Here is a 21,351-nt window from a genome sequence, read left to right as displayed (position 1 = left end):
CAAGAGCAGTTCCAGGGGTCCCCAGCAGTATCAACCCCCGTCGCCGCTCCCCCAACCCGCCTACGGCCGGTAGCCGCCACTGGAGTCCTGTGTTCCCAGTGCCGGCCCCTCAGGGGCCCAGGTGGGCGGGGCTGCCTTGACACCTCTCCCAGCCCCGCCGGGAGGAGGCGGGGCCGGGGAGCGGCCAAGCCAATGCGGGCGGCCCTGGCCACGCACAGACGGCGATCAGGCCAATGGGGGCCGGGGGGGCGTGGCCAGGGCCTTGGGTTCGGGACGTTTATAACAACTTGGAATGCGGCGCTTGGCGGCGCGCTTTAGTGTGGCCGCGGATGCTCAGGCCGGGCGCGGGACAGGAACCCCGGGCTCTAGCTCTCGCCGCGCAGCCGATTCCCCCTCCGCCCTCGCTCACCTGCTCGCCATGGAGTCCTTGGCTTTCCCCCGGCGCCTCGGCCCGGCTCCCTCGTCCACCGCTGCCCTGGCCGCGGAGCTCGTTCGGCCTTTGGCCGACGGGCTCCTCAAGTCGCCCAAGCCCCTGATGAAGAAGCAGGCGGTGAAGCGGCACCATCACAAGCACAACCTGCGGCACCGCTACGAGTTCCTGGAGACCCTGGGCAAGGGGACCTATGGGAAGGTGAAGAAGGCGAGGGAGAGCTCGGGGCGCCTGGTGAGTGCGGCTCCCTCTCGCGGCGCCACCCGGCTGGCTTGGGACTTAACCGCCGGCGGTGGGTGATGGAGGGTGATGGAGGGTGGGCCGGGGGCTAGTGCCTTGCTCGGCGGAGTTGCCCGCATTCAGTCTTCACCGCGCTGAGGTTGCGAGTGTGTGTATGGGGTGCTGGTGGTGTCCACTGTAGATTTGTCTGTCCGTGATTGTAGGGACAATGGTCAATGGACCTGAGAACCCCAGCGACTCCGGCCAGCAACTGATGATTGCCACATAAGTAAGGCGGGGTGCATAGAGGACGAAAAGTGTCCTGTCTTGAGATGAGAAGTCTCCCTAAAGAAGATGAGACTTAAGTGGAATTTTGCTGGTAGCAGACTACCCGATAGAATGCAATGGGAAGAGGAAGTGGAAGGCACCTGATCTTCGTAGGGGGTTAGTAAATGTGTGTAGTTGAATGAATAAATGAATTATGCGTCCAGTTCCTCGATTCAGTTCTAATAGTCTGGCAGCCCAACATATTATGGAGAGATCCCGCCCCTCTTCTGCGGGTGGGTTTGACATTTAGGTCATTTCCAGCTCTAAGATTGAGTCAAACTTTCACTATGATGGGTTTTTAATTCTGATAAATGTGAAACCAGGCTCTGGTGAAAGATCCACTGTGCCCCAAGATACCTTTGGGTTTGGGGGCCTTTTCAGGTATGTGTCCTGTTTATTTGTAGTAGTAATCTGGGTGTCCTTGTGTAATTTATCTCTGTACTCTGTATCCCCTTCTGCAAAAATGAAAACACAGCCTCCCTCACAGCTGCTATGAGGATTGAATGAGACACAAATATGAATTTAAATTGTTCCTAACAATAGAACCGCAGTGAGAATTGGTATTTATATTTGGAAAGGCCAGCCCCGAAAGGATAACAGGTTTGCCAAAAGTTGAGTGGTTCCCAAACTTGAATTTAACGTGCATAGGAATCACCTGGGTGCTTGTTTAAAATACTTTTTCTCTGGTTTCACACCCAGAGGATTTTATTCTGAGGGTCTAGGATGGGGGCAAATAATCTGTATTTGAGGGTGGGGGAGCCACGGCCCACGTGCTCTGCATGCAGGATCAGGTTTGGAGATCAAACCTGTGCCCCCTGCAGTGGAAGCCCAAAGTCTTATCCACTGGAATGCCAGGGAAGTCCCTAAGTAATCTGTATTTTAACAAGCCTTTTAGGGCAGGTGGTTTAGGGATTGTTTTGCCAAATTCAGTTGGGTGCTGGTTATGAGATGTGCATATGTGTGTGTGTGTGTGTGTGTGTGTGTGTGTGTGTGTGTGTGGCCATGGTTTGCCCTATCAGCTATGGCAGCAGTCACCTCCCCAGGTGTTTGCTTTTGCAGCCAGTAGCTGGTTTGAAATTCAAGAAGTCATTTCATTGGTTAAGGAGAGTGGATGCTGGGGAAAGGGAGTGGAGTATGGCCCCATCAATAGGACCGAGTATGTTTTTCCTGCTAACACCTGGCAAGGTCCCCAGTTGCCTGCTGCCAGGTTACAGCTATTGGGCAATCATGTACTTCCTGGCTTTCCTTTTCTTTCTCTTTCTATAAAGTGTGAGGGCCCGGTGAGGCTCCAGGCTTGAGACCTGTGGGCCTAGGCTTTGCTAGGGGCTCAGCTGGAAAATAGCTGCTTGTGGCTTGTGGCTTGTGTCTCTTTTGGGGGACAGACTGGATTGGGGGAACTAGGGTGGCCTGGAAACTGAGATTGAATTTCAAAAACCCCATTAAGCTCATGACCTGGGTCACTGTGTATGTGTGTGTGTGTGTGTGTGTGTGTGTGTGTGTGTGTGTGTGTGTGTGTGTGTGAATGAAAGGGAGAGATCTTTGATTCTGGAATGAGATAAAGCAGCTTTCAGTTTTCAAACCTCAGTAACTGTAGGCAGGGATTCCAGCTCTTATTACATCAGAACAGAGAGAATTCAGAAGGTGCTCCCTGGCTTCATGTCCCTTGTATGCAGGGAGCCAAGATAGTAGGAGTGGGACCTGCCCTAAAGCTCCCTGATCCATAGACCACCCCGTACTTCTGCTAGGAACTTGCTCAGGGTCTCCCTCCTCCTTGGAGAACAGCTCTATGCGCTACTAGTAGTTTCTCAAAATTCTGGAGAGGAAGCCCCTTCCCCACTGCACCCCCATTCCTGCCTCTTGACTGTCCTCTCTGAAGAGAGACCAACCTGGTGCCTCAGTATCTTCAGTGGGAGAGAGGGGTGTGGGAGCAGCCCACGGCCTCCCTCAAAATGACCTGAGGGCTCAGCGGAAAGCCTGCCGGGTGACTTCCACCTCAATTTCTCTCCAGCACGTTTCCCATTCCCAGACTGCCTGGATGGGATTCTCAGGGGCCAGATGGTATTGTCTGGAGGGAGGGGCAGGTGGGCAGGACTAATGGCTACTCCAGGAGGGCATTAAAGGAAAAACAAATATTTGCTCTGGATCTTGTAGCTCTGACTACATTTGTGGTATCCGCATGACATTTCCTCCTTTGACTCTTGTAGCTCTCCTGACCACCTCTCCCCTAAAAAGAAAACACCTGTGGGGGTTCCTGGAATGGCTGACCAAATGGAGTCCACAAAATCCTATAGGATGATCTGCATGGAATTCTTAGCTTCTTGAGGAGCAGAGGGGAGTCCAAGGGGATAGTGATCTGGGGCAGGGGTGCTTCTATCTCATATATTGGAATGTTGAGTGGGATTTTAAAATGTTTGAAAATGACTGAGATGGTCTGATTCCTTCATTGACAGATGGGGAAACGGAGGCCCAGGGAGGACAGGTGACATGTCCTGTGGCTGGTTAGTGGCATGCCTGCAACACAGGCTCCCGACTTGACCACCCCAGGTGCTAGATGACCAATACTGAGTCTTGGACTGGGAGTTGGCTTTGGGCTGAGCCCAGACGTGCCTCAGTGTGCTTTGTCATTCCAAGGGCTGGCTGCCTTTCCCAGAGCTCCAGGCGCTCTGAGGGTGGGAGGAGCTACTGGGAACAACCCCCAGCCCCAAGGCTTTTACTTTGTCTGGAAGACTGCTCAGCTCAGCATCAGAGGGCAGGCATTCAAAATCCTGACTCTACTACTCACCAGCCGTGGGACCTCTCTGTATCTCAGTTTCCTCACCTGGGAAGTGGGGATTATAGTAATTCCTACCTCGTGGGGTTCTCTTAGGATTAAATAAGATAATATGTGTAAAGTGCTCAGCACAGTAGCTGACACACACAGTGTTATTATCCCAGGAAGGCTGGCTTTGCCGAGGTCCTACCCGCCCTGTGCCGGGGGGAGCAGGAATGTCTTCACCCCCGCCACCCCCCATCCTGGGTCTGTCCTGCCCTGAGCAAGAGAATGGGTTGTGCTCAGCTCCCCTAAGCCCTTTAGTCTCTGCTTTGTTCAAAGTCCTCCTTTAGCCCCTGCTCCAGAGAAGGGCTCCCGCCTGGCCAGCTGCCAGAGGCCTCTTCTGCGTGAGCTGCCCTCCAGCTCCTCCTGCACCTGCCTGCTCAGCGGCAGGGAGGCAGACTCCGGCTGCAGGCGACTCTTGTCCTTGGGCTCTGGCCAAACCACACAAGAGGCTGGGCAGGGAAGTGCCTTGCCCAGCAGCCTGACAGAGCGGGCAGGAGGGTGGCAAAGACGGGGTGGCCACAGGGTGGGGTTTAGGGGAGGCAGCTCGTCCTCCCCTCAGAGCCCATTCCTGCTCCCAGCCTGGCTCTCTGGCAGGCGTGGCGGCATGGTGGGCCACCCCCAAGCCCCTCCCGGCTCTGCCAGCACAGCCTCTCCTCCATTATCTAAATGGGTCACCCTCCAGCTCCTTGCCGCGCCTCCCAGAGGCAGCTGCTCCAGGAAACGCCAAAAACTAGTCAAGGATCTTGGCTCCGACTCTGGGTGACAGCTATGACCAGAGATGCCCAGCTTGTACCATCTCTCCCAGCACCTGACACCAGTACCTCTAGATCTTCTTTTTCTAAGACCTTTCTGCCATCCTCTCCTGAATCCAGATTATTCTTGATCTGAGTTCCTGCGGGGATTGGGAGGAGAAAAGGCAGTGTTGAACCAATTGAGGCCCAGCACCCATCTCTCTAAAGAGCTTGTGTATCTGTAAGTGGGATAAGGGTGGCTGGTGGTGGTGCACAGCCTGGCACAAGGCAGGGTGTGGGGCATTCCCTTCTCCAGGGGTAGGAGGCAGGGAGCTGGAGGCAGGGCGGAGCATCTGCAAGAATTTTCGTCTTCAGCGATGGTCGCTTCTCTAGGCAACACCCCTCCATCTTGGATCCTGACGGCCTTGATATGCTGAGGAACCTCAGAAGAGTCACCTTTCTGGACTTCCGTGTTTGCCATTTGCAAAATGGAATAGGGAATTAGCCCTGCTGCCTTTCCAGCGTTCAGGGCCACAGGAGCGAGAAGAATCACTGGGCTGGAATCCATAGGAATTTTGCTCATCAGGTTAACACAGATATAGCGTGGGGCCTCTGAATAAACCCATTATAACAATCCTTGGCTAGTACCTTCCTGGCACAGTAGCAGGTGACCCATCTCTGAAGAAGCGCAGCAGAGAATGCTGGAGTCTAGAATGGAGCTTGAAGATCCTAACGTGCAAATTCGTGAATAGTTCCTTTCCTTTCTTTCTGGCCCGTGCTGTGCTTGTACCTTTCTCTCTGCCTGGAATGCCCTTGTTACGCCTCCCCCCCCCACCCCCCACCCCACAAAGACCTACCCACCTCAGCTTGGCAAACCCCACTCTTCCTTCAAGATCTAAAACAAAGTTTTCCCCCTGGGGGTGATTTGCCCTGCTCTTCCAGGCAAAGGAAACTCTCCAGTGCTCCTGGAACCCTGGGCAGGCAGGGAGCTCAAGTGTTCTGTTCATCACACTAGACTGGACCAAGGGCCTTGCCGCAGGGATTATCCAATTTTTGTCTGAATCCCCAATACCTACCATAGCACCAGGCATGTAGTAGGCATTCAGCAAATGTTTGGTGGATAAACGCCCTTTTATTTTTCAGATGAGGACATTAAAACTAGCCAGACCAGTTAACCAGATCATTTAAGTGATTTGTCTTGAGTTGCATAGCTCCAGAGGGGCAAATAAAGATTAGCTACCTGGGCTCTTGACACCCCTCCACTGATCTGGTGTTCACATTTGTATCATCATTGCCGAGTCTCGGTTTCCTGCCCCCTCTGAGTTGGGTGGCCACATAACATCTCAACTTGAATACTTGGGAGAGTAAAAGAGGCACTATTAATAATTACATGGGACCACCTAGGATTGTCCCCAGGCCGGTGGCCTTCCTACCTCTGGGTGATCCACTCAGCAATTGTTTTTCTCTTCCTTTCCTCTAGTCACTATATTTTAATTCTAGAGATTGGTTGCTCAACTATCTTGCAGATGAGAACAAAGGTCCCTTAAAATGAGTTCTCGTAAGCCAGGTTGACTCTCCACCCATACCTCAGAAAAAGGGCAGAAAATCTTATCTGGGCACTGGCCCCATCAGTCAAGGATCAGTCCAGTGACTTAACCAATAAATATTTATTTGTGATTTGTGTTCACCAGTACACAGTTGAATGCTTTCTGTATGCTGAGCTTCCTCCAGGCCTGAGCTGGTGCAGACAGTTAGAGGCCCGTCCAGTGAGGCTAGGGTAGGTGGGGGAACAGTGGCCCAGCCCCAGGGCAGTAATACATCGTTCTTCTTGTCTGTCACCTGCTTGGAGACTAGAGGAGGCATGATGACCTCACTTGTTTCTTTCCTGGGAAGTGCCAGCCAAGCTATGGTCTTCTAAGACCTAATGTAGATGAGGGGGACACTCCTTCCAGCACCCCTCAGAGCCCTTTATGTTTTTCGAAACCTCGTTTCTTTTAGGCCTTGTCTTCTTTAGAGCTCTGCCCCCCAGACTACGATGATTTATCTCATTGCATATGTTCGTGTGTATACAATTGTATATCCCAGACATGCCTAGTTTTTGCAAATGTGTGTATCTTAAGCTCTCAAATATTTGTTTCATTATCTAGGTATGTGGTTTACATATGATTTTTTTTACTATCAATTCAATTTTATGGCCCTTTATCTGAAGAGCTTATGGTATTTTATCTGTTGTCTGGTTTTTAAAACAAAATATTTAGAGAGAAAAGAGCTAGTCCATAAAATCTCCCCTTCAGGGAGAGAAAAAGGGTATAGAGAGGTGTTCAGGAACCAAGCTCCAGGCTGAATCCTCATAGCTGGAGGAGGATTTAAGCCCCTTCCCCCCCATCCCCACCCCCTGTCCAATTCTAAGCCAGGGCTTTTTCTGCTTAGCTCATTGGGGTGGTTTGGAGCAGAGGGGTGGGAGGCGTGAAGAGAGCGCCTGAGGTGCAGCGCGGGCCCCGAAGCTCCAGCGTGGGCCTCTCCAGGGGCTGGCGCAGGAGGCTCCATGGTGACCGTCCCTCCGGCTGCCATTGTCCTCCCTGCCCTTCTCGGGGATGGCGAGAGAGCCGGGCCTCCCCTCTTTCAGGGACGCAGCTCCAGGGGAGGAGCGGGGCGGAGGGCACGCCATCCCTGGCCCGTTGCCGGGGTGACCAGGCCCAGGGCATTGTGAGCTGCTCCTCTTATGGATTACGGCTGTTCCGCATTCTTGTCTGAAGGGGACACAGGCCTCCGGCCGGAGCCGGAAGCCTTTGTCTGCCTCCAGAGCCCTGTGAAAGGGGGATTAGAGGCCCCGCCTCTTGGGCTCTGGGTTCCCTTTTTTACCATCTCCTTTTGAACCTTGGGAGGCGAACCCTCCTGGGAAATGAAGAAGGAGCTGTTTTCCTCAGCCTGCACCTTTGGATTTCTGATAACTTGCCCCACTCCCATGAAGGGGATGTCTTGTATTTACCGTTTGCGTCCTTGGACAGTACTCGTCAGGAACTGGCCAGCCCTGTGACACCCTACCCCATCCCCGCCCAGCACCTAATGCCAGCGTTGCAGCCTCTGAGGGCTCCGTGGCATTTATGTGCTCATTTCACAGAATCAAAGCAGGAAAGCACCTCAGACATCTTAGTCCAGCCTGTTTATTTCACAGAAACCTGGGGCTGGGAGAGGACATGGGCCTTGCGCACGAGGACAGCAGCAGAGCCTGGAGGGCCCAGGTCCCCTGACTCCCCACGCCATGTCTTCCCCACACACCACATGCGCTGTTGGTATTCTGTCCCATCGCTGTTCAGGGTGGTGGCACAGAGCAAGGGGCAAGATGCCTCAGTCTCTAAGACCTTTGCTTGAACTGCTTCTTGGCAGTTCTTTCTCCATTTCCTCTTGCCTCACTCCACCCTTCCTGAACCCACCACGCGTACCAGCCAGAGAGTGTAAGCCTTATATGGCATTTTCATCTTTACAGACAAGATAGCAAAGCCCAGAGGACTCTGTTTAACTGTCTAGTTGTTTGTTACTGGGGGAGAGACAGTACTTACCTAGACAGAAGAGACTAGCATTTTTTTCATAACTTTTTTGGGTGATTTTGTGTGTGTGGTAAAACATATATACCATAAAACTGACCATTTTTATCATTTTAAGTGTACAATTCAGTACATTCACAGTCCTGTACACCACCACCGCCATGCACTTCCAAAACCTTTTCATCATCTCAAACAGAAGCTCTAAATCCATTCAACAGTAACTCCCTATCACCTCCAGCACCCCCACCCCTGGTAACCACTCTTCTACTTTCTGTACAATGCATTCGCCTATCCTAGTTACCTCATGTAAGTAGCCTTGTATGACACTTGTCCGTGTGTGTCTGGCTTCTTTCACTGAGCATGATGTGTTCAAGGTTCATCCATGTTGGGCTTGTATCAGTACTTCATTCCCTTTTATGGCTGAATAATATTCCATTACATGAATATACCATATTTTGTCTGACCAGTCATCTGTTAATGGACCTTTGGGTTGTTTTCCACATTTTAGCTAGAGACTGTTTGTTAGTAGCAAATTAGAGTGCTATGGCGGAAAAAGTACCAGACGCAGGATCAGATGGTCAATAGTGCCAGCCTGCCTGTGCCGGTGGGCGACTGTGTGACTTGGAGCGGGTCACTCTGCCTCTCTAGGAACCAGCTTCCTCACCTGGAAATGGGGATGATGATGCTTTCTTCCCAAGGTGGTTGGGAGGGCCAGTTCCCTGACTGCTGCTGCAAATGGTTATTCAGTGCCTTCTGTGTGCCAGGCGCCGTGCTCGCCATCCAGTGGGGAGCAAGACCAGCCCCATCCTTTCCTCATGGTGGAGGATGGCAAATTTGCTTTGACTCATGAAGCATCAGCCTTCCAAATGCAGGTTGTTACCTGCCTTCTTCATCTGTGGACTCTGAATAGGGTCATTGATCCATCTTCCTTCCTGCTATGTAAACTGCACCTAACCCAGGCAAGAGCCTTCTCCAGAGAAGGTTCTCTCCAGCCTCTCTGCTGCCTGCCCCAGTGAAGGATGGAGAGGCTTCTCTAGGTGCACCCCGTGGCCTTTGTAGCAGCTGTAGGCAGATCACCAGGGCCAGGGCTCCCAGAGGGTCCTCAGGGACGCCTTTACCTGCCAGACCTTTCTCCTCACTCTCCTTCATTCTCTGCTCCCAGGTGGCCATCAAGTCAATCCGGAAAGACAGAGTCAAAGATGAGCAAGATCTGATGCACATTCGGCGAGAGATTGAGATCATGTCATCGCTCAACCACCCCCACATCATTGCCATCCACGAAGGTACAGAGGCGGAGCATTTGAAGCTGAGTGTGTATGTGTGTGTGTGTCTCCAGTCGGAACAGATGACACAAAGAAGTAAAAAAGACAGAGGCTTTAGGCTTGGGCAAAAGCTGGATTCGAAACCCAGCTATATGACTTTGGGCAACTAATTTGGTCTCTGGACCTCGGTTCCTCATTTGTAAAATGAGATGATCCCACCTACGTGACAAGGTTGTTGCAAAGATCAAATTAAATGTCACCAGGAAATTCCCTGGTGGTCCAGTGGTTAGGACTCCATGCATCCACTGCAGTCCCTGGTTGAGGAAATAAGATCCCACATGCCATGTGGCGCGGCTGAAAAAATAAACTTCAAATTAAATGTCACCAAGTGCTTGGCTCATGAGAGGAACTCCACAGATTGTAGCCATTTTTGTTCTTAGGTTTTCCGTACTTGAACACTGTCTCCCCAAATCAATGAGATCCTTAACAATCTGGGGGAGGCTGAAACACACAGAGACCTGTACCTGTCTCAGGTGCATGGGTACAGTTTTTCTTCATACATCCAAGAGCCAGGCCTTATGTGCCCTGAATCATTCCTGCCGTGGGGCTGGCTCCTACCTCTCCTCGTCTCTTTCAGCCTCCTCTTGCCCTGACATCAGTGCTGGCTTTCCACTCCAGCTGCCCGGTTCCCTGTGACCCAGACAACAAAGTGAGCAAGAGAAGGTGACGAGGGAAAGAGGGGGAGCAGCCTCCCACACACACCTGTCTGCTTCCAGCCTTTTCACAATATCAGTTAGACAGGAAGCGAGGAATGGCAGAAGCAGCAGGAGGAAGGAAAGCGAGCCTGTTGCTTTGCCCTCAGTCTGAATATTCCTGGTGGGAAGAAAGAGAGGTCTCCTCTCCCAAATTCTGTTTAGAGGAAGACTAAGGGCAGAGCCTCCGACATGGCCCCGTAGCCTGAGCCTGTCCCACGAGGAGCCCCGGCAAGTGGCTGAGAAGGCTAATTGTTTCTCTGTGTATTTCCCCCAGGGAAGGGTGGGCAGATGACAGAGTATTGGTTAAGCCAGGCTAAGCTTGGTGATTGGGCTGTGTGTGTGGTTGTGTCAGTTCTTCCCCCACCCGTATCTGCAGCTAGGTCTGGGAACTTTGAAGCTTAGGATGCAGCTGCTACTTACAGCACCTTTGGATTCAGCAGATGTTGGGGTGTCGTAGTTGCAGTGTATCTGGTAGAGCCCCCCCAGAGCCATCCCCATCTACAGCCTTCAAGGGATATGGACTGGGGGGAAGGCTCCAGTGCTGGGAACGGACCTCTAACATAGCTGCTCTCCAGAATGTGCCCTGGCTGGCTCCTAACCCCTGACTTTAGGGCACAAAGTTTGCACATATCCTGCAGAGATGCGGAGAACCACAGGGGTGGAGCCTCAGCTAGGTGCCCCCCAGCAGTCTGGGCCACTGTGCTCCCCTAGGAAAAAGCACAGTCCTCCTGGCCATGTATCCAACTGCCTGCCAGCTGGGACTCTTCTTGGGAGAAGCCTCCTCTCTCAGCTCCTTTTCATAGGCTAGACAGTAATCTCTCTGGGGCTGGCTGAGCAAGCCAAACTCATAGGACCCGTTTAAGACAAGGATGCGATGTCACAGACATACATGTTTTGACACACACCCAGCTGAAGGACCAGTTTGGTGAACCAGCCATTCCCTACTTCTCCAGGAGGCAAGACAAGGCCTGAGGTGGCAAGAGGGCCCCTCCCACGCATGGAGATGAGCCAGCTGGAATAGGCTGACTGCTAGGAGCCCAGCCAGTCAATTAATTACCAAATATTGATTGATTCTGTGTAGCAGGCCCCGGCCTGGATACTCCGGATGGGAAGTCAGAGATGTTAAGGGGGATGATATCTCAGCCCTCCACGGAACTTCACAGTTTACAGAGCGCTTTCATATACTTTTATCCCTCCTGTGGTCCTCCAGGCAGGCACTCTGACGGGCATTGTTTCTCAGCTCTGTGCTCGAGGATGATGGTCATAAATACAACAGTAGGTGCAGCCTGTTGAGTGCTTGCTTGTAGGTCAGGCACCAGCCCGCTCAGCCAGCCTGAGAGCCACCTCTCACTTTTGTCTCTTTCTCGCCCCTGTGGAGGTTGCTATCGTTATCCCTCTTTAAGTGGGGAAACTGAGGCGCGCTGGTCGAATAACTTGCCAGGGTCACCCAGCTAGCAAGCGATGGGGCCAGGATTCAAGTCCCAAACCTTGGTTCTTACTGATGTATCTAGAAGAGATTTGCCCAAGGCCACAAGGCAGAAACGTGCTGGGTTCTGAACCAGAGAGCCTGACTTTTCATTCTCATCCAGTGTCTCAGAATGTGCAGGGTAGTTTTAAGACTCCTCAGAAGCCTGAACTTCCAAGGAGAGGGAGGGTGAGCCAGTTCCCTTCCCCAACACCTTGCTACTGGAAGGTGCTGGGAGCATCAGAGGGCACTGTCCTGTCTCGTCTGCAGACGCCTCTGGTGGGAGGTCCTGTCTGGTCTGGGGGTGGGGTGGGGCATGCACTCGGGGGGGCCTGACGTTGCTGCCTGCCTCCGCCCCAGTGTTTGAGAACAGCAGCAAGATTGTGATTGTCATGGAGTACGCCAGCCGGGGCGACCTCTACGACTACATCAGTGAGCGGCAGCGGCTCAGCGAGCGCGAAGCCAGGCACTTCTTCCGGCAGATCGTCTCCGCCGTGCGCTACTGCCACCAGGTGAGCCGCGCCTGCCCCAGCCCTGTGCTGAGGGGGTGGTCCCTGGGGCCCGGGGGCTGGTTCCACCAGGGAGAGTCCATGACTCGTCCAGGATCGCACAGGGAGATAGAAAGAGGCAAGGCTGGATTCTGGACTCGGCCCAGGGAGTGCGGGTGTCTCTGGCTTCGCGTCTCTTGGCTGGGGGTTGGAAGGACCGTGGTCTGTTATACTATGTACCAGTAAAGGTGGGCCTCCCAGCCCACCTGTGCTCACCACCACTTGGCCCCCTTTGTGTTTCCCTCACTGTCCAGACTAGGTCCTCGTGTCCTTCCCTCCCTGGTGGCCTTCCCCTGACCCTCCTCCCTCCCTCTTTCAGAACAGGGTGGTCCACAGGGATCTCAAGCTGGAGAACATCCTCTTGGATGCCAATGGAAATATCAAGGTGAGCCTCACTTCTTGTTTAAAGCTGCTCCCCCACCCCTCCCCAGCCTGTCTGCACTGTCCCTTGCCAAGCATCTCTAAGCCCCTAGGGGGTTCCAGAAGGAGTTGAGCAAAGCTCAGACTCATACTGGTACTGGTAAGAACCTCAGCCATCATCCATTTCAGCACTTCATTCTATAGATTGAAAACTGAGACTTCACGATAAGCGGTGACTTGCATAAGGTCCCACGGCTAGCGAGCGGCTGAGCCTCAGCTGGAACCAAAGTCTTCTGACTCCCGGACCAGTGCTCTTGATGTCACAAGGCTGAAGGAGTCTAAATCTAGGGTTGGCTTCTGCTCACAGCCTTGGGACTGGCAAGGAGAAGCCGTGGCTTAAGTTCTCCCCACCTGCATGCACGTGATACATGCCCCACACGCACACACGCATGCGCACTTTAATCTCCCGCAGTTAGGTAGCCCTTTGGCACCTTTCACCACGGCAAGCACTCCAGCGCCAGCTTCCTGCTTTCTGCAGCTGCTGAATTCCCATGGCTCAGTAGTTAAATCTGGGCCTGAGAAGTTCATGTTGATATGATAAACTCAGATCTCAGGGCAAGAACGGGGCGATGGCAAGGGCTGGCCCATGCAGACACCTGGGAGGGCTCAGACCCTCCTCCATGTCTTCCCGAACCCAGGGCATAGTCCCTTCCCCAGTGGCCCCTGACGTGTGCCCTGAGGCGCCCTGGCACTGAGTTCATTCTCCTTACCAATTCCCGGCGTAGGTGGGGCTCACTTTGATGCTGACCGGGGAGGGGGAAGCCAGGCAGGCACGAACTTTCCCATCTGCGCCAATAATCTGCTTCATTATGGGCTTCACCTGGTAACTGCTTGATAAGAGGCCAATAAAACCCATAAATGAAGGAGCCAGAGTTCACAAACAGCTTCTCCCCACCCTGGGCACACATGACCCTCTGCTGGAGATGAGAGGTTGGGAGCAAAAGGGCGTTGGCCTCAGCCTCTGTCTGAGGAGCGCTGGGGGAAGGGTCTGTCTGAGGAGTGAGAAGATGGGCTTGGGGCCCCTCAAACCCTCAGGGTCAGAGGGCTCAGGAGGTCCTGTAAAAAGATGCCTTCTCCGTAATCTTTGTTCTGCCTTCACTCTTGCTTCTCAGCTATAATGGGCCGATGCTAGTCCTGCCACCACATTCCTGTGGGTGTGGGCAGAGAGATGAGTCCTTTGCTGGGAAGGGCAGCCCAAGTCCCCGTCATGGGATAGCTTGCTTCTGAGGTTCATGGCATTGGCATGAGACATGTCTCTCCCCCTCCAACTGGTAGACCGTTCCTTCAGTCAATAAGCGGCCATTAGTCCCATCCATGGGTCACAGGTATGCTAGGAGCTGCAGGAGGGGTGGGGACAGAGGGGTAGCATGGGGAGCGTATTGATGTGGCAGGGTGAGGAGACAGAGCTGACAAGCAGGGGTTACCGTGCCCACTGGAAATTGTAAGGCTTCATGGGAGGAGGAGATCTCAGGGCAATGGAAGGCTTCCCAGACGAGGTGGGCTTGCTGGCTCAGGAGGACGTGTGTAGGCAGAGAGCGCATCCCTGGAGTGGAATACAGCCTGAGCAAGGGGACCTGGGGAACAGTGAGGACCCTGACGCTCCCCAACACCTCGGCGCAGGTGCTTCTCATTGACACAGCCTCCGAAGGGCTCTTTCTTCCAGGGCCTGAGCTGTGTTGGTGGTGGCCCGGTATGGGGTAGGGGTCATGGGCACCCTTTCCTCCTGCTAGGGCCTGGGTTTCTGCAGGGTCTGGAGAGGGGCAGACTGGGAGCTATAGAACAACCCAGGCCTTGGTGTGACCCCTGCCCGTGTTTGACCCAATCCTGCAGATCGCTGACTTTGGCCTCTCCAACCTCTACCATCAAGGCAAATTCCTGCAGACATTCTGTGGGAGCCCCCTCTACGCCTCGCCCGAAATCGTCAATGGGAAGCCCTACACGGGCCCAGAGGTGAGTGTCTAGACTCCTCTGCCCGCCTACCTCAGCTTAGATCCTGGGAGGGTTGGGCTAGTTTTCTAGTTTTTCGCTTCCTCAGATCACCAGACTTACTTCCCCTCCAGGGTAGTGTCTGGCCAGGTCTCTAGCGGGAGTGGCAAAACTGGAACAAGAGCTTAAGTCTCCGGACCCACAGTCTGATTCTGTGCCCCTCCCCTTCACATTCCTATTACCTTTCCCAGTCCCCAGCCAGCCTCCCTGGAGGGGAGGTATCTGTCACAACCACCCACTCCTGGCCCAGAAGGGAGGACCTCGTCGCTGATCTTGTGTTTGTGGCTGCCCCTCCCGAGGAGGGGCAAATGACAACACCTCTCCCCATGAGCCTCAGTCCCTTCTGCAGTGTCACCCTCTCTGCCCCTGGGTACTAGAAGGAGGTGGTCCCCAGATGTGCTGGGCTCTGAGTTCTCCAGGGGTATTGAAGGTGAGGCTGGAAGCCCTGCAGGCTGTGGCATGAGGATGTCCTGGCTTATCCTCTCTCCCCCTCAGGTGGACAGCTGGTCCCTGGGTGTTCTCCTGTACATCCTGGTGCATGGCTCCATGCCCTTTGATGGGCAAGACCATAAGACGCTGGTGAAACAGATCAGCAACGGGGCCTACCGGCAGCCACCTAAACCCTCTGGTGAGTGAGAGGTGTAGGTGTTCTCATCTAGGCCTTGGGTGTCCTTTGTAAATTCCTGAAGCAGGAATTAGACAGTGACAGTACAATGAAGAGGGTAACCCACTGTGGATGAGTGTAACTTCCACCTTGCCTCCTGCTGTCCTCTCTCTGCCTCCTGTGTCTGTGACTTCCGAGGTAGGAAGGGATAGCTCTTCCTTCCTTTGTGGGCATGCTTTATTATATTTGGGACATGCTTCCTAACGTAGATCCTCTTTGCTACAATTGTCTCATTTCCTGCTGCTTTTGTCCTTGACCTTAGAAATCTTTTCTTCCTTTCATGTATGAGGTATAAGGCAAGAAGAAGGGTGTGAGGACCTTGGTTTACTCTTGAGCATTTCAGTGGAGCAAAGGAGCATACACATTAATATATAGACATGCTCGTGATCCTGAGGGGTTGTGAAATAGAAGAGGAAATTGACAGTCAATCCAGGAAAGCTGGAGACTGGGGAGCAGGCCCGGGCTGTGACGTTTATGGAGTGCTGGGTGGGAGTGGCATATCTGAAAGAGGAGTGAGCAGTGTCTTAGCACAAGTGGGGGTAAGCCAGTGAGGGGGGGCTGCAGGTGCCATGCTCATGGACCTGAAGCCCTTCTCTTTCTTCTTCTAGACGCCTGTGGCCTGATCCGGTGGCTATTAATGGTGAACCCTACCCGCCGGGCCACCCTGGAGGATGTGGCCAGTCACTGGTGGGTCAACTGGGGCTACGCCACCCGTGTCGGGGAACAGGAAGTTCTGCACGAGGGAGGGCACCCCGGCAGCGACTCTGGCCGGGCCTCCATGGCTGACTGGCTCAGGCGGTCCTCCCGCCCCCTCCTGGAGAACGGGGCCAAGGTCTGCAGCTTCTTCAAGCAGCACGCACCTGGAGGCGGCAGCCTCGCCCCTGGCCTGGAGCGCCAGCATTCGCTCAAGAAGTCCCGCAAAGAGAATGACATGGCCCAGACTCTCCAGGGGGACCCAGCTGCTGACACTTCCCCTCGCCCTGGCAAGGGCAATCTCAAGCTGCCGAAAGGCATTCTCAAGAAGAAGGCATCAACCTCCTCGGAGGGGGCAAAGGAGGGCCCTGAGCTCAGCCCCGTCCCTGCAAGCCCAGGACAGGCTGCCCCCCTGCTCCCCAAGAAGGGCATCCTCAAGAAGTCTCGCCAGCGGGAATCTGGCTACTACTCCTCCCCTGAACCCAGTGAGTCTGGGGAGCTCTTGGATGCAGGGGACGTGTTCGTGAGTGGGGACGCCGTGGAGCACAAACCCCCCCAAGCCTCAGGGCTGCCGCTCCATCGCAAGGGCATCCTCAAGCACAATGGCAAGTTCTCCCACGCAGGCCTGGAGTTCACAACCCCCACCACCTTCGGTTCTTTGGATGAACTGGCCTCACCTGGCCCTCCAGCCCGGGCCAGCCGCCCCTCAGGGGCTGTGAGTGAGGACAGCATCCTGTCCTCTGAGTCCTTTGACCAGCTGGACTTGCCCGAACGGCTCCCTGAGCCCCCACTGCGGGGCTGTGTGTCTGTGGACGACCTCATAGGGCTTGACGAGCCCCCCTCAGAGGGCCCTGGAAGCAGGGTCCTGAGGCGCTGGCGGCAGGACCCCTTGGGGGATAGCTGCTTTTCCCTGATGGACTGCCAGGAGGTGACAGAGGCCTACCAACAGGCACTGGGGGTCTGCTCAGAGCTCAGCTGAAGGTGGGGGGCATTGCCCCATCCGGGCAGGCTCTAAGATGCAGCTGGCTGCACCCCGATGCCTTCTTCCCTGCCTCCCAGGACCAGCATCCTGGTCTCTCAGCCCAGAATGCTGAGATGGTTTGCAGTTGAGCCCTGGGGAGGGCTGGATGTGGGAAGTGGGCAAGTGAAGTGCGTTGAGGGTTCAGTGTCTTCAGCCCCCTGGAACCGAGAAGGTAGTAGAGGGGAAGTGAGTAGAGAAGTAGAGGGGAAGGCCCGTGGCCGAGTCCAGGTTGCCTGTTTCCTGTATACATAGTAGGGCCACAGAAAGCCGAAAAGAGTGCCCTATCAGTGCCCAGCTCCAATAAAGAGTAAGTTTTGTGCATGGTGCCTTCCTGCCAAGGTAGGTTTGGAAACTTTTCATTCACATGCACATTCCCATCTCCACCCACCACTCAGACTGGAATGTGGCATCCCCTAATGTGCCCGGGGCGTCTTAGGAATGGTCTCCTAGAGTGTGCCCTTCCTTATTTATCTGAGCAGTAAGAGAACACAACCTCTGTTTCCTCAAAGGTTCTCTCCCCTTTCCTATCCTCCAAACCTGGCCCAAGCCTCCTGGAGTCGCTGCTATGAATCTAAAAGACTTGAAAAGGCTCAGGCTGCTATTGGAATTCATCTCAATGGGCCCAGATTCCCCTGGACCCCACCTTGGACCTCAAAGACTCTGAACTTCTCCGGCCTCCATACTGCTCCAGCTACTGAGAATGGATGTATCTGTTTCTCTGGGCTTTCAGGGCCCTAGAATGTTCTTATTTATTTTTATGTTTTCAGCTCTGTGTTTTTAAAAAAATGAACCTTACTATTTTCAAGAATGTGAATACTATGTTCTGGAGAAATCCACTATGACATTTAAGTTTTGTGTACAGTGAGGTATTTTTGTAATGATTTCCTACTGATCAAGGGGAAGGGTGGGGGGGGTCTTTTAAACCTACATGTCCCATCCCACTATCTGGAAGGAGTCTCTGCCTCCCTCACTCCACGCCCTGATTCTACCTGATGGTCCCTCTTGCCTTCTGTGGCTAGAAAGAACCACCCATTAAAAACCAGAACAGTGACTGGAAAATAGCTTCTGTGGTTCTGTTTGGGGAAGTGGGGCACAGATCTTTGAGTTTTCTCTTCACACGCACTCGCCTGGTCTCTCACGGGTAGAAAATAGAGAACCTGCTTAACAGAAACAAAACACACAACAAAAACCCAGCTCTTAGTTCCAAAAGACTCCCCGTTATACCTCCATCAGCAGTTCTGCCCTCGTAAACGCACAGGGGAGAGAGCCCTGGGCTGAGAGTCCCAATTTGCTCTTCCTGCTCTTAGCACTAAAGAACTGTGTTTGGCAGATTCTGTAGCCCTGCCCCCACCCTTCCCCTCTTGTCCCACCCCTCCCCATCCAGCTCTGTCCCCCACTGCTTGAAGTCACCCCCATCGCCTTTATTCTTTCCCTCCAAAGAAATCCCTTTCCTTCTAGTGCAGGGCAGCTGCTCTCCTGTCTGCCCCGAACCGCCTGACTCCTAGAGGAAGTAAAGAATGCTTGGAATGCCCCCATCGTTGGCTGTCCCTCTCCACCCCCTGCAGAGCATTCCCCGGACGCCCGCTCCATTGAGAAACTCCCAGGCCGTGAGGGCTGGGATGAAAGGGAGGATAAGGACAAAGTGCAGGCAGGCAGCCGGCTGGCTCCGGCTTCAAGCAGCTCCCTCCCCCATACCTTAGCTGCCTCTGGTGTTCGCAGGCCCCCAAACAGCCCTGGTCCTGGCCAGCTCCAGCTGCCCGCTCCCGGACACCTGCCCTCCTGCCAGCCTTCAGTGCCTACCGGCGGGGAGCATCCGCACTTCCCGCCCCCACCCTGCATCTGGGGAGCTGGCAAAGTTGCTGAGGCTGGGGAAGAAGTGGGGAGGCCAGGCAACTATGTGATCAGGATGGGAATGTAAACAAACCGTTTAGGCTACAAATGGGGTATTTCAGTCTGATATCTTTGAGGTACAACTAACTGAGTGCTGGAGCTCTGGGCTAGACTCTGGGTAGACACGAGAAAAATATATAAAAATATAACCAAGAAGCAGAGAGTTCAGATGTGGAGTTAACTGTGTTCATTTACTCATTGACTCAGGAATCAAGCTATTGGGTGCTAAGCTCTGTGGAAGACAGAGGTAATTGCTCTGTTTCTGGTGCAACACGTAAGATCTTAAACTCAAAGAGGTTGCAGACTTAACAGCAAGCCAGCATGCATAAAAATAAGTAAAATTCAATAGAAAAATTGTCAGTTCAGATAATGGTGAAAGGGAGTTGGGATGATGGGAAAGAAGAAGTGCAACTCAGGAGATAACAGGGGCTACCATTTATTAGGTGCTTATGTAGCAAACATTTGACGTGTTATTTAATGCCCAGGAAAGCCTCGTTAGTTCGGTACAATTTTTACCATTCTCAGGTTACAGAAGAAGAAATTGAGACTCAAAAACATAAACTTGCCTAGTTAGCAGGTGAGAAAACCACAACTGAAATCCAGGTCTGGGGGATGCCAAATCTTAGTGGGAGTGGGCGATGGGTGGCTCATTTCAACTAAATTGGGTTTGGAGAGTTGGAGCATATCGGTGAATGGAACCACAAATACTTATTGAGACACTATTACATGCCACACTCTTCTCTAGGCACAAGGAGTATGGCAATTCCTTCTGCCCCAATGCCTTCCCCTTACCTCCAAAGCCCCAAAAGGGAGCTGGGAAAAAAGAGAATGATATATGGAGAAGGTAGAACGGGGAGACAGGTCAGGAGGAGAGAAGGGACGCCACAGGCCCTGCAGCCCATCCTACCAGCACTGTTTGGTGGCGGGCGGGGGGTGGGGGGGTGGAATTTCTAGAAAGAGGAGGGGACGCAAAGGTACTGGATCCTGAGATCTTTGTCCTCTTTGAGGTCTGTTTGCTAAACCTCTTCCAAGCCAGCGGCTGGGAGGGGTGGGCAGGAGAGGGGATGCCTGTGGGGGAAGCCCCCTGGGGAAAGAGACTCTGGGTGGGGAATGTCTGTTATTCTAGTGCCTAAAGAGACCCAGGCTCGGGGATGTGGATTCCATTTTGCAAGGCCCTTCTTCTCACCTGCCAGGATGCTTCATACCAAAAGCATTCCAGAAAGCAGGCTCAGAGAGAAGACTCTGGGCCCCAGGGGGGAAGGCTGGAGCCCTAGGAATATTTAGTGCCACATCAGTGCTTCCTGGAATGTGAATAACCCAGACAACCACCGGGGGCAACTTTGGGAGACAGGAAAGGGCCTTCGGAAACCAAGACAAAAAAGTCTTGGTCAGAATTCTCTCCCCACCCTCAGCCCTTTCCTGGGGCAAGTCCATCCCGGCTGTCCCTGAATGGAAACCCCCTCACTGGGTAGCATGGAGGTTCCTCTGCATGGAGCGGGGAGACCGCCACGGCATGTCAGGAGGAGCCCTGCCCTTCTCCCTGGACCCCATCCAGTCAGGCTGCCTTGGACTCCTCTGATGGGCTGATGGGAAGGGGAGATGGCAATTCAGATATGTGGGCGACAGCAGGCCCCTGCATGACACAGCGCCCACATCCCACTAGAGCTTCTGTTCAGCTCTGCGAGTCACAATCTGGAGCCTCACTGACAGCCAGAGCCTGTCTGGACTGGGATGGACCCAGGACAAAGGGCTCGCGGAGGAGGCTGGCATTTTTAAGAGGAGACTAGAGTAGGGGGGATACATTTGTATACAAAACTGGCAGAAATCTTGACCTCTATGGGGTTTCCATTCTAGTGGAGGAAGACAGACAAAGCAATAGGTATAATAAATAGGTAAATTATATAGTATATTAACAGGTCATAAGTATGAGGAGAATGGGGTGGGGACAGGGAATAACGTTTTCAATTGCAGTGATCAGAGAAGGACTCATTGAGAAGGTGGCATTTGTGTGAAGACCTGAAGGAGGGAGGTGCTCATCACGTAGATATTTGGGGGAACAGTGTTTCAGGTGGAGGGAACAGACAATAGCAAGGCCTCAAGGTGGGAGCAGGTCAGGCAAGTTCTAGAACAGCCAGTGAGGCTGGAACAGAGTGAGAGAAGGAGAGAGTAGCAGAGAGGTAGCAGGGGTCATGGCGTAGAGCACCTAGGGTCTTGTGAGCCATTATACAGGCTACGGATATTTTCTAAGTGAAATGGGGAGCCAGTGGGAGGTTTTGAGCAAAAGGAATGGTGTAATCTAAGGATTTTTTTTTTAATTCATCTAGCTGCTTGTTGAGAATAATCAGGGGGTGGCGGGGGGGGGCCTAAAGGACTTGAGGGATGGTGCGTCCATTACTTGAGAGGGTGAAAGGTCGCAGGTGGAGGTGGGTGGGGGGAGCTAGGGAGCACTTGGACCTTCAGTGGAGGTAAGAGCTATAAGGAATCTGGAATTGGGGAAAGAGATGTGAGTTGGAGATAGAGATTTGGGAGTTGTTGCTAGGAAAGGATGTCTGCTTTGGGTAGAAAATCAGCTTAGTTGAT

At 53.4% G+C, this 21,351-nt stretch overlaps 1 protein-coding gene across 1 annotated transcript; it reads left to right on the top strand.

The window, feature by feature from the left end:
- Positions 1–307: 307 nt before the first annotated feature.
- NUAK2 (NUAK family kinase 2) lies at positions 308–17,931 on the top strand. The gene is made up of 7 exons (XM_057728585.1): positions 308–664; positions 9,230–9,350; positions 11,910–12,061; positions 12,417–12,482; positions 14,348–14,467; positions 14,999–15,131; positions 15,776–17,931. The coding sequence occupies exons 1-7, from the start codon at positions 419–421 to the stop codon at positions 16,837–16,839; spliced, it is 1,902 nt and encodes a 633-aa protein (XP_057584568.1). The 5' UTR covers positions 308–418; the 3' UTR covers positions 16,840–17,931.
- Positions 17,932–21,351: the final 3,420 nt, after the last annotated feature.

The sequence above is a fragment of the Hippopotamus amphibius genome, chromosome 3 (assembly GCF_030028045.1).
Source record: "Hippopotamus amphibius kiboko isolate mHipAmp2 chromosome 3, mHipAmp2.hap2, whole genome shotgun sequence".
Classification (NCBI taxonomy): Eukaryota; Metazoa; Chordata; class Mammalia; order Artiodactyla; family Hippopotamidae; genus Hippopotamus; species Hippopotamus amphibius.
The sequence above is the reverse complement of the archived record's forward strand: the minus strand, read 5'-3'. Positions and strand labels throughout refer to the sequence as shown.

Bases quoted from the DNA above. Each gene is read 5' to 3' on its own strand.
- NUAK2 (XM_057728585.1), top strand. From the start codon at position 419: ATGGAGTCCTTGGCTTTCCCCCGGCGCCTCGGCCCGGCTCCCTCGTCC. The intron at 12,062-12,416 runs GTGAGCCGCGCC...TCCCTCTTTCAG, and splicing joins CCGTGCGCTACTGCCACCAG to AACAGGGTGGTCCACAGGGA. The intron at 12,483-14,347 runs GTGAGCCTCACT...CCAATCCTGCAG, and splicing joins ATGCCAATGGAAATATCAAG to ATCGCTGACTTTGGCCTCTC.